Raw genomic sequence first — 12,003 nt, 5'->3', positions numbered from 1 at the left:
ACTTTGTAATAATCTCTGGCTCATCTCTCTTACCATGATAAGTGTCCATTACTGCCCTCTGCTGCATGAACTTGGACCGCTCAGTATTTCCGACTAATAATCACTACAAGATCACTACTTAAAAAAATAATAACTATTACTAACCATTAACAGGAATTCTTTTGTTGTCAGAGAATTGTTGTCAGAGAATAATACCATGATGGGTTGTATTTTCCATCCCCCACATATATAGATTTACTTAGAGGAATTCCTTAGAATGGTTTCCTTAGAGACATTTTTAACATTAAATAGTCCCTGAAACAAAAAATTGGATATGATTGTGTCAGCTATATTCAGAAAGTATTTCACAAGTGAGTGACAGATATCATCATAATAAGCTATCTTAAAATTAGCCATTTTAGGCAGTATCTACACTTGGCTAAAGAGAATGAAGAGTTTGGACTATAACATGTATAACTTTTGATTAGAACTTGCAGCTGGGGGCTTTTTTAATAAACGACCTTCTAAAATTATGCTAACATATAGGAGGAAACACCAAGTAATTTAGTGAATTTGGAAGTGGTATTTAGAAGGCTGGAAATATAGCTTACCTTTTCATGTTAAAAAGAGTCCCCATTTATAGTTATAGTTTATATATTCCTGGCCTCAGTGGTAGCTACCTCCAGTGTGAAGTGGAGGGGTGAAATACATTGAAGATTATAAAACAAAAAGAGGGTTTTCAAACTTTCAGTACTTCTATTAATACTGAGCATATTTATACAATATATTTTGATATATAAAAGGTAAATTGATCAAAGATTTGAGAGTTTCATTTTATTATTAATTTAAAAATACAACATTGATTGGCATTGGAGAACAAGGCTAACCCAACAATTTCAGCTGTAACATATAAACAGCTGTTATATTCTTGGAGATATTGATTGTTCTTTAATATATACAAACGTTCACATACATTCTTGACAATAACAACCAAAATACATTTTATAAATTTCAGGAAAAAACAACAAAAAAGCTAAAGTAAATTTGAACTTATTCCAACTCAGATTTCGTAATAACTTAAAAGACTAAGTGGTCAAGTGCACTTATATTAAAAGTGATTTCATTACCAGTTTCAATGAAATTAGATATCCTCCCTGTTTTTACATATTTAGCACTGCCTTGAATTAATTAAAGGTACTGTGATTCCAAGGAACTATTAACTTTCTGAGTAAATTAAACAAATCAAATTAAATAAGTGGACAAATTAAGTTAGTAACAGAACAACTTGCTGATTGCTAGATCACTGTAGTTTTGATTGCTGTTTCCTTTTCCTTTGATCTACGATGATTTCACTTTTCTATCATGTACTGATATATTTTATTGTTTCCATCTTTCATTAACTAGTCACTTTTTAAAAATGTAGAAATGACTTTATGTTCTTGGCAAATTGCTCTCTCTTCTCTTTTTCAGGCCCAGTGGAATCTTGACAATCACAGTCAGACTCAGTTGGCTGATTTCTAATTTAACCGTAAGTCACACAAAGAGAGAAGGTAAAAAAAAAATGAGTATCATTAACACAGATCCAGAAATAAAATGGTAATAAAATTATTTGAATAATATTTTCGAAATAAACATATAACAGTTCTCTGTTGAGTTTAGGAACTCTGAGAAACTGCTATATGTCTTTTGCACAGAAATGTTACTGTTTTCCCAAGTGTTTCAATATGCGACTACATCTATAAATCTATCTGTTATGAGCTGAATTTTGCCCTATGCTCTGCTACCAAGTTCATATGTTGAAGCCCTAAGTCCTACTACCTCAAAATGTAACCACATTTGGAGATGAGTTCTTTAAACAGGCAATTAAATTAAAATGAAATTAAAGTAGATCCTAATCCAATATGACTGGTTTCTTTATAAGAAGAGGAAATTTGAACACAGACCTAGGGATGACCACAGGAGGACACAGTGAGAAAGTGGTGACATATAAGACAAGGAGAGTCACCTCAGAGGAGCCCAAACCTACCAACACCTTGATCTTAGACTTGTAGCCTCCTAAATGGTAAGAAAATGCATTTCTGTTGTTTCAGCCACCAAATCTGTAGTATTTTGTTATGGAAGCCCTAGTAATCTAATCTGCCATCTGTAGCAGAGGGCCTTTTTAAGTTCTCTGCTTTATAATTATTAAGGCCCAAGAGTTTTACTATATTAGGCGAAGCTGCAATACATGTAGTCATGTACTTATATTTTTGGTGTCCTTTGCAATCCTTTGCCAAGTGACTTATTTTAGCTCCTTCAGAGGAATCTGTGTTGGGGTCTGCTACAAGGGTGAAATGGCACCTCCAGTTTCTTCTGATGGATTTCCCTTTTCTTTTGTGCCCTCCACATTATTGCCATAACTGGGCATCCATTACTGCAAGTGGAGACACACTGTCCTGCAAGCTACTCTTTGCTCAATATTATTTTAATACTGGACTGTACATTCATTATCTTAAAGGGATGAATTGTGGGATACAAATAAGAGACACTATATGTAAAGTGTTCAACAAACCTGGCACATGTAAGGCATTCAATAAATCTGGTTGTTATTATTATTACTTTTATTATTACTGTATATTCCAAGCCAGTTACCTATAACATTCCTTAAGCTGACTGAAGCATAGTATCTTGACTTTCTTATATCCCAAACTATTTCTGACCCTAGGTATTATAATTTATACCTAGAATGTCAAAAAGTGGGATCTATTACAAACTAATCTTCCAAAGATAAACTAAACACATTTTTCATTTTCTGTTACCAAGCCCAGTGGTTTGAAATCTGTGTTTCAAAGACAGATTTTTGAGTTGCCTCTTGAGAATCTGTTTCCTTATTATTTGCAAATAGTTTTTCCATTATTTTTAGTCTGCACCATATTTTATTTTATGTGTGGTATGAGTATAGTTAAATTTTTGCCATATTCATTAATCATAGGTTCAGATGATTGATCAGGAATAAACATATGGTACAATGAATGGATTAGCTACCCTGCCTTTTCATTTTTAATGTTCCCTACTTCAAATGACCAAATCATTTCTGACTAAATAAATTGCCATATGATTAACAGTTTCCCCATTTGAGTAATGTTCATTTTGGAAATTGTCTGTAATACTAACAGGGTAGAAATAAATCTATCATGTATTTGGCAGGTTGACGGCTCATAGAGTATTTTGCCCAGTTCACTGTGGCTGCTAAATTGGATCAGCTAACAGTTGATTAAAACCAACCAAACAACAAACACAATCCTTTCCCAAATAAAAACAGTAACAAAAACAGGCACTTAAAAGTTAACTTTGATCCAAGAGCTGAATCCCTCTCCTCTGAAATCTTATAAAAAATAGCACAGTTCTCAACTTACTTTGAGACCTCAGCAGAACCCTAGTGAGCCGAAAGGAACAGAATCTGAAAAGCACTCGTCCAGATTATCTAAATGTTGTTTGTTTTGTTGCTCATCAGGATGAGATTCTTTGGAATTGAACCTCACTCAAGAATTAAACATATGATTCGTTCACTGCCAAGAATTACTTGGTACTTTAGTACTGTTTCAAAAGATGAATCTTCAAAAAACCTGCCAGAACTCAGCAGTGAGAATATACCACAAAGGATATGCATTGTATAGAACTAACAAAAATTTTGTATCATAAAGGAAAATGTTTCTTATTAAATATTTGATGACTATTTCTAATTCCATCTCCATCTATGGTCACATACATGCACAAGGCTCAGTAGACGTCTTTATCTGCCTGAGTTTCAGATTATGTTATTTGCATTTCTTTGTTGTTTGGGTTCAGGCTCAAGGGGAAATATCTGTTCAGTAATCCTCTTTCATTTAAGTGGCAGCTAAAGTATGGATAAGATGACTAACTTGTTAAGGTTCAAAAAAGAAGCTGTTGGCTGAGCAATTGTTTCAGATTGATTTACTGTGAAATCTTCTGACCCATTTCACTTGTGCATGTTTGTGTCAAGCATAGCTAATGATTCAAACGTAGGTGATGAGATCTTTTTTATTAGCTGGTCCTGTTGTCCATGAGACCTTGTCAAGATCTCATCAACAACTGAAATTAACGCAGGAATCAAATCGGAGACGCAGTTTTTTCATATCTGGTATGAAAATTATTCCCATCAAGAAACACAAAAAATGTTCACAATATCAATGCAAGCTTACATTTGTTACCAGGTATTTAAAATTAATTTGCAGCAACACATGAGACTGTTGTTCTTAGGCAGGGGAGAAACATAAAACTCTCAAAGTATTACTAGGCTACAGAGCCAGGTAGCTTGGTTTACTATGGAGAGGGAAAAATCACATAATCTTATTTTTCAGATCCTTAACATCCATCAAGGTCCAACCACACATTAAAGATTTTCATGTCTATTCTGTGTGTGCAAGATAATTTGGTGTCCTTGGGACCTACCAAAGAGAATCTTACTTCCCAGGTGTGCTATTCTGTTCTTACCTAACATTAACATCACTAGGGTCATTTCTTTGAGTTCAACAACAAATGTAGGAGTATTGTCTCTCTGAACACCATTAAAATGGGCATATAAATTCTGAAGGGAAAAAAAGAACTCTGGGGGACATATTTGATCATTTATATTCCCAAAGTCACATGAATTCAAGCCAGCTTGGCTTGAATTCGAGTTGCAGATATTTTGTGACAGATTGAACTCTCACACTGGCATAATTCAGCAGCAGAAGAGAATAGAGAAAGGCTCACAGCAGCCACTTCTGAGAGGGGCTAGAAGCAGATTTTAGTAAATCAAGGTGTCTATAGAGCTCCAAGCCCCTTTAGATGGAAGGCCCCCACTCATTCACCACTGTGTCCTCAGGGCCCCATACCTGCTTCATGTGTGGGGAATGCATGAACAACTGATAAAAAGGCTATTGCAGGAAGCATTCACTAATGCAGGGAGAGAGCTAATGGGATGAAAATTAGTAAGCTGCAGTAAACCAAACCAAGGTGACAAGTTATATACTTAACTTACCTTTGGGACTAAGTATTCGGAAGGAATCCAGGATCCAGAAACAACTGCTGAGAAAGTAGTGGCTTTTCTATGGAACCAAAATGGCCCCACAGATAGAGGAGCAAAGATAAGAGGGGATGTATGGCCAAAGAAAAAATGTCCATTAAGGCACTTTCTTCTGGACAAGAGGGTTGTACGTCCTGCTTTTTTACAGTCTTATTTTTAAATATCTACTCTCTAATTATGTTATAGCAAGTGGCATAAAAATCTACTTTCCCAAGTAAAATATGAAGCTTTTGTCTTTATAGTTAGGAAAACACACAAGGGAAAAACACGTGTGGTGCTATGACAGTAATCCAAAGGATTATGTTTATTTACAGTTAGTTGATTTTGTGTATGCATATCTACTTGTCAACATATGGGTCATGTATGTTTGTTTCTGTCTGTCAAAAAAATTTACAGAAAGCATTTGTCTCATGAATGAAATTAGTTTTTGACTCCTTTTCAGCCTAAGGCGTAATTGTGTATGTTTTAGCTTTTGATTCTTTATGTCTGATTTTGTTTTATATGGAAGAATGTTTGTGTAAGTAGATTTTATGCTGACTTTCAATTTAACTGTATTTGTAAAAAATTGCTGTTGGAACTTATGGGGTGTTGAATGAGCCTCTGAGATAATGTCTTTAGGTTAGTACTCAGAACTGAGAGTGAATGTGTTGTGCTTGATATTTCTTTTCTGTTTAGCAGTACATATGAGTAAAGTTAGGCCTGTGTATGTGGGATATTATTTTATTTAGAAGTAAAGAAAGAAAGAAGTGCCAGAAACAGGCAAAGCATCCTCACATTTTCTCATGGTTCATTTGTGTTTGTTCTTCAATGTATGGTCAAAGTCTACACCCTTCCAAGTGAATGTAGAGTGATCTGTTGCCTACATGTTTAGCTTTTATCTTTTCCTTTTGCTCTAAGCTACTTTTCGGAAATATTTAAACCAGTAGATTCCTAAGTTAGTTTTCTCAATTTCTGTCATGCTTTCTGATTGGCAAACCCAGAATGAAGGCAAAAGATATACTCTTCCGTAAAATCTAAGCTTGAAATCCTAAGTACTTTATTTATAGAGTAAGGACCCATCTCCTTGCCTTTTATTAGTGCCTAGAATGCCTCACGTAACGTTATAAACTTACAAATTTATTACTGGGCATATATAGATGTTAAATGTTCTTACTACAATAATATTATATGCATATATATATAAATACATATATACATTGTACATGTATATAATGTCACACACGTATAAAGTTTATATCTATATAGCATGAGATCTACCTTCTCAATAAGTTTGTAAAAGTACAGTGCATTATTGTTGGCTATAGGTACAATACCATATGGCAAATCTCAAGGGTTTGTTCATCTTGGTTAACTGAAACTTTATGATCATTGATATAGTAACTCCCCATTCTCCTCTCCTTCCAATCCCTGGTATCCACCATTCCAACCTTTGATTCTATGGATTTAACTATTTTAGGTACCTCTTATAAGTGGATTTGTCTTTCTGTGATTGATTGTATGATGTCCTTCAAGGGTCATCCATATTGTTATTCCTGGCATATTTTTAAAGTGGAAAAAAAAAAAATAAACCCCACACACTAAAATGTGAAAAAATCTCTATCTTAAAGAAAGGAAATTCAAAAGATAAGAACACATGCCAAAGGGTGCAAATTTTAATCCCCATTTGCTTGTGTATTAAAAAAATTCTGAAAATGAAGAATTTCAGAGCAGATAGATTCATAGGTCAGGACTGAGAAATTTGCAAAACCGGAGCTGTCTGGGAGAAAATAGCTCTAAATCCACACTTTATAACTCTGCGTTGTTTTGGGGAAAATAAGAGTCACTAACATTCTCACTTAGCCACAAGTTTAATTCCTACTCATGGACATGCGCCAGGATAAGGTGTGAAAGCTGTGAAATCAGGTCCAAAAATTCTGAAGAGGATGCTGCTAGTATCCTCCCCTGGCGGCCAGCAGCCTTCTAACTTCAAGTTGTGGCTCAATGCTTGGATTTCTCTGCTCCTGGCCCTTAGTGTCCGCTAAGGAGAAATGCAACAACTTTCGAACAATCCCTTGCTGTGCTTGGGAAGTCTCGCACTTGGCCACCAGACATTACTGAATTCAGCGCTTGTCTCCTGCAGCACCTCCGTGGCTCGCTGAACCGCTGCCACTGGCGCCCCCAAGCGCCAGCGCGTCCCAGTAGTTCCCGGAGCCGCCTTCGACCTTTTCAACCTAAGGGAATTGGACCTGGAGAGCCCCGGGGGCTGACAGGAATGACTTCTCTTGTAATTTCCAGGGGTTAGAAGGCAGGAAGCCAAGGGAGACAGGATCTCAAAGGCTCCCTGCCCCCGTTCATTCCTATCTGGGATTTCCTTTTCGCAAAAAGAGCAGTTGCCTGGCATGGTAAAGATGCTCAATCGAGCTGTGAGGTCCAAACTCTTGGAGCGTACCCAGAGCACCCCCTTCTTCCCAGTTCCTCAGAGACATAGACATATGCTACGTGTGCGGCGGGGCCCGGGTTCAGAAGGAGACTAAAAAGACCCAAATCGAACAGGCTCATCTTTTCCTCTCTTTGGTTTGCCCCTTTCCTTCCAGATCCTCTATCCGGATCATTGGCCACCCCCTGGCGCACCTATACGACTCCAGCTTCACACACTCCCTTGGAGGCACAGGCTAAAACCAAACATGAGCGCACAAAGAATACAATTCTAATGAGCAGATGCGCAGATGCTCACTTTTCTAAAGCTTCCATAGGGTTTTTCCAGCTCTCCCCGCAGAGTCAGGGGCTGAAGAAGGGTGGGAAGATCTAAGGAAGGGTGGCGGCGATCACGTGGTGGCAGCTTGCCCCTCTCAGTTTCTACCTTTGCCCTCCGCCTGTTTCCAAAGACCCCTCCAACCGCTGGAGTTGTTGGCAGGAATTAGGAACCCCTATGTTCCACTCACCCCATCGAAAAGCTATATTCCCCTTTTCCAGCAGTTGTGGGGTGGAGACTGAGCGGGAGGATGAGGAGGAAAAGCTGGAGTGGAAGCCGCAGAAGGAGAAGCAGCACGCGGGGGGAGGGGGGGGGGGGGGGAAACGTGGGGGGGTGAGAGAAAAGCTTTCACTCTTCGTCACTCTTGAATTGGGGGCGGAGGTAAAAAAAAGAAAAAAATAACCCACTGTGGGAAGCTATAAAAAGCAAAGAGGGAGGGGGAGAGAGCAGAAAGAGAGAGCGGGAGCCCGCAGCGAGCGTAGCGCAAGTCCGCTAGCCTGGCGTCGCTGTGCTGGCAGCGGTTTTCTGTCTCTTGTGAGTCAAGGACTACGCTTCGAGGCAACTGTGAGTGCGCGTGTGGGGGACCTCGGTTCTCTTCAGATCTCGAGGATTCGGTCCGGGGACATCTCCTGATCCCCTACTAAAGCGCCTGCTAACTTTGAAAAGGAGTGTTGTGTCCTGCGAAGTTTGACACATAAAGGATAGGAAAAGAGAGGAGAGAAAAGCAACTGAGTCGGAAGGAGAAGGAACTGGTGCGGGCCTCCTGATCAATTAAGAGGAGAATTAAACCGCCGAGATCCCGGGGGACCGAGGAGGTGCGGGGCAAGAAGCAACGGAAGCGGTGCGATCCACAGGGCTGGGTTTTCTTGCACCTTGGGTCACGCCTCCTTGGCGAGAAAGCGCCTCGCCTTTGATTGCTTCCAGTTATTGCAGAACTTCCTGCCCTGGTGGAGAAGCTGGTCTCGCTTGGGTTCCGCTAATTTCTGTCCTGAGGCGTGAGACTGAGTTCATAGGGTCCTGGGTCCCCGAACCAGGAAGGGTTGAGGGAACACAATCTGCAAGCCCCCGCGCCCCAAGTGAGGGGCCCCGTGTTGGGGTCCTGCCTCCCCTTGCATTCCCACCCCTTCGGGCTTTGAGTCTTCCTGGGGAACCCCTCGCCGGGAGATGGCCGCGTTGATGCGGTGCAAGGATTCGTCCCGCTGCCTGCTCCTACTGGCCGCGGTGCTGATGGTGGAGAGCTCACAGGTCGGCAGTTCGCGAGCCAAACTCAACTCCATCAAGTCCTCTCTGGGCGGGGAGACGCCTGCTCAGGCCGCCAATCGATCTGCGGGCGTATACCAAGGACTGGCATTCGGCGGCAGTAAGAAGGGCAAAAACCTGGGGCAGGTAGGAAAACCCTCAAACACACTCTTCAGACAGGAGAGGCAGGGGCCAGCTTTCTTGGGCTAGCAGTTTGCCATTGCATCTCGCAAAATTCGGAGCATGGCCCCAGGTATAGAGAACAGACTGCTGGGGAGGGATTCCCTGAACAGGGTCTGCGTGGGCGGGGAGTGTCTGGGTGGCTGCTGGTCCTGCACTGCACGGAGTGAATGGGTTAGGATTCGGTCTCACCTTTGCACTGGGGCGTGGGCACGTATCAAGATCTAGTGCTTTTCTGTGGAGAAAGTGGTCAGGATGGTCCTTCCATTTAACACTGTGATCAACTGATGAAGATGTCAATAGCATTTAACCTACAGCACCTATTAACGTGCCAGGCACAGTTCTAAGCGTTTTACATATTCACTCATTTAATCTTCACAACTTTGTGAGCTAGATGCTGTTGCTCTCCTATTCTGCTAATGAAGTAATTGAGGCACGGATTGATTAACGATTTGCCCAAGGCACACAGCTAGTATAAGTGGCAGAGCGGGATTTCAGTCTAGACATTGAGATATTGGACGTTTAACCATTATATTTTACAATCGGAGGGGGAATTAGTCCTTTTCAGGTTCTCCTTCCCTCCCAACCACTTTCTCTCTTCAGAGAAGTAAGGTCACAGACAAAACAACTGCAGTAGACACGCATTTCTCACTCACGCATAATTGTACATAAATCACCCGGAAGGAAGCAAAATGATGAGATGGCAATGACAAAGTCGTAGGCGCCAGCGATACAGCAGAACACTGAAGGCATTTTTGAGAGAGGGAACTTTCCGCAGGCGCCTCTGTCTCTGTCACACAGACAGATAGATTGAAAGCTACTTGCAAATAGTTATACAAATAGACACGCACAGAGACGAGCGCGTACACTCGGTACCAGCTGTGGCTGGCGCGCAGTGGCCAGGAGAGGGGGCTCTGTGGGCACTGGGAATCACGACAGCTCCCCCTTCCGCTCCTTTTGTGGGAAGCCAAAACTGAGAAAGCCAGTTTGCCAATGGCACACGCACCTCGCACAGCGCAAGTGTCAACCCCTGGCGGCGGCCCACGCCCCAAAGATCTGAGTTTCCTTGGAGCCGACTGATGCTGCAGTTCTGCGCGCGCTCGGTGTCCTCCGCCGCCCCTGTCCACAGCGCAGCCAGCAGGGTGAAGGTTGACAGAGAGGGCCAAGCCAGTCTGGGATGGACAGAGAGACAAGACTCAGGCCCCGGCCTGGCCCCCTACTGCCCTCTCACGGGGACAATTTTGCAGTTTTGCTAGTTTTGCAGTTCCAGAACTCTTCCCAGAGCTTTGAAATGTCTACCATTTCAGCTATCCTTTCAAGGGATTACAAAATCAGCAATCAGATTTTTTTTTAAGGTCTCAGGAAAAATAAGAAAGTACATATACGTACACACAAACATAGCTGTTGCACATCCTCACACACGTGCACATGCCTACACGCTTATGTGACCACTTTCATTCGTTTTTCCTCTCCTGGGAGACACCCTAGGATTATCAATGGCAATGGACCTAACCGTTTCTTAGAAGTGTGTCGTAAGATGAAACAGGAGTTAGAAAGAATGGGTGCTCTCAATCTAAATCATGACTCCTCTAATGCTACTGACTTCAAATTTCATGTTCCCAGTTGAAGAAAGCTTAATGTGTAGTTCTCCCAAGGACACAGGGAAGCACTCAATAGTATTGAGGTTCCTTTCCATTCTAATCTATGTATTTCCTGGGAATTTTTGTAAAGCGCTTTTTGTTTCTGTCCCACAATTGGGCCCATACACCTGATGTTCCTCTGTCAGAAGATCAGTTACACGCGTCATTAGCCATAGCGTTACACAGGGGAGACTGAGGGATGCATCCCACAACCTAGCTTCTTCTTTATGTTTTGATACTGTGTCTGTATATAAATCGGTATAAAATACGTTTTTATGTGGCTCCCTCTCCAAATAGCTACTTAATTATACTTCTTAAAGAGTTTGGAAGTCTATTTACGTCGCCTTACATTGAGAATTTACTTATTTATTTATTTATTTATTTATTTATTTATTTCACAAATGGGTTGAATTTCTAATATGCTTTTCATAACATACCAGTTCTATGGAATATCTTTTATTATATTTACTGAAGTGGAATCCTAGATTGTTAAAATTTGACATTAAGCTTGTGAAAAAAATTGTTAACATATTCCAGATAAAGGTAAAACAAAATAAAATATTGGGTTGAATAGCAGGAGGATAACTGGCAAATGGGAAAATTTTATTTTGTATATTCTTGTTTAATGAATGATCCAAAGTATGCACTGTTATGAAGAAACAAATAGTAAAACATTTTCTCTTTGAAGTAAAAAGAATAATTATTTGGATATTTGCGAGTCTCTTTATCTTTTTTATTCTATACTTATATGGTTACCAACATTCTTACTATTATTATTTTCATAAATGAAATGGAAATTGGAAAGGTTATTACAGGGGAGATGTCATTTCCTTTTGTAGAGAAAAACTCTAGAATAGACATGTAGCTGAACTAAAGTTTTAGGCATCACAATAGTAAAATATGATTGAAAATATTGGAATTAAAATGTCAACTAATCTAGTTAGCTAACCATATAGTATCATCCTAAGACCTATTAAGTTTGATTTCCCCCAACTCCCTTTATTCTTGACAAATGATGTTGAAATATATTTCTTTCAGGGATACAGGAGGAAGAAGCTCTAGGACGCAGCTTCAAGTAGGCAGATTGGAAACTTAGTCCTTGGTGTTCTTTCTCTTAAATGGAAATTGAAAATAGCCTATTTTAATTTTTCAGGATAGAGAATTAA

The 12,003-nt window shown here is 40.2% G+C and overlaps 1 protein-coding gene across 1 annotated transcript in view; it reads left to right on the top strand.

The window, feature by feature from the left end:
* The first annotated feature begins 8,223 nt into the window (after nt 1-8,223).
* The window catches only part of DKK2 (dickkopf WNT signaling pathway inhibitor 2), a 107,111-nt gene continuing 103,331 nt past the window's right edge, over nt 8,224-12,003 (top strand). The window contains exon 1 of the mRNA XM_023220079.3: nt 8,224-9,164. Within this exon, the coding sequence (XP_023075847.2) occupies nt 8,943-9,164 (222 nt within the window). The 5' untranslated portion in view covers nt 8,224-8,942. The remainder of the gene's footprint in view (nt 9,165-12,003) is intronic.

Source organism: Piliocolobus tephrosceles, chromosome 3 (genome assembly GCF_002776525.5).
Source record: "Piliocolobus tephrosceles isolate RC106 chromosome 3, ASM277652v3, whole genome shotgun sequence".
NCBI lineage: Eukaryota > Metazoa > Chordata > Mammalia > Primates > Cercopithecidae > Piliocolobus > Piliocolobus tephrosceles.
This window is presented reverse-complemented; position numbering and strand designations above follow the sequence as displayed.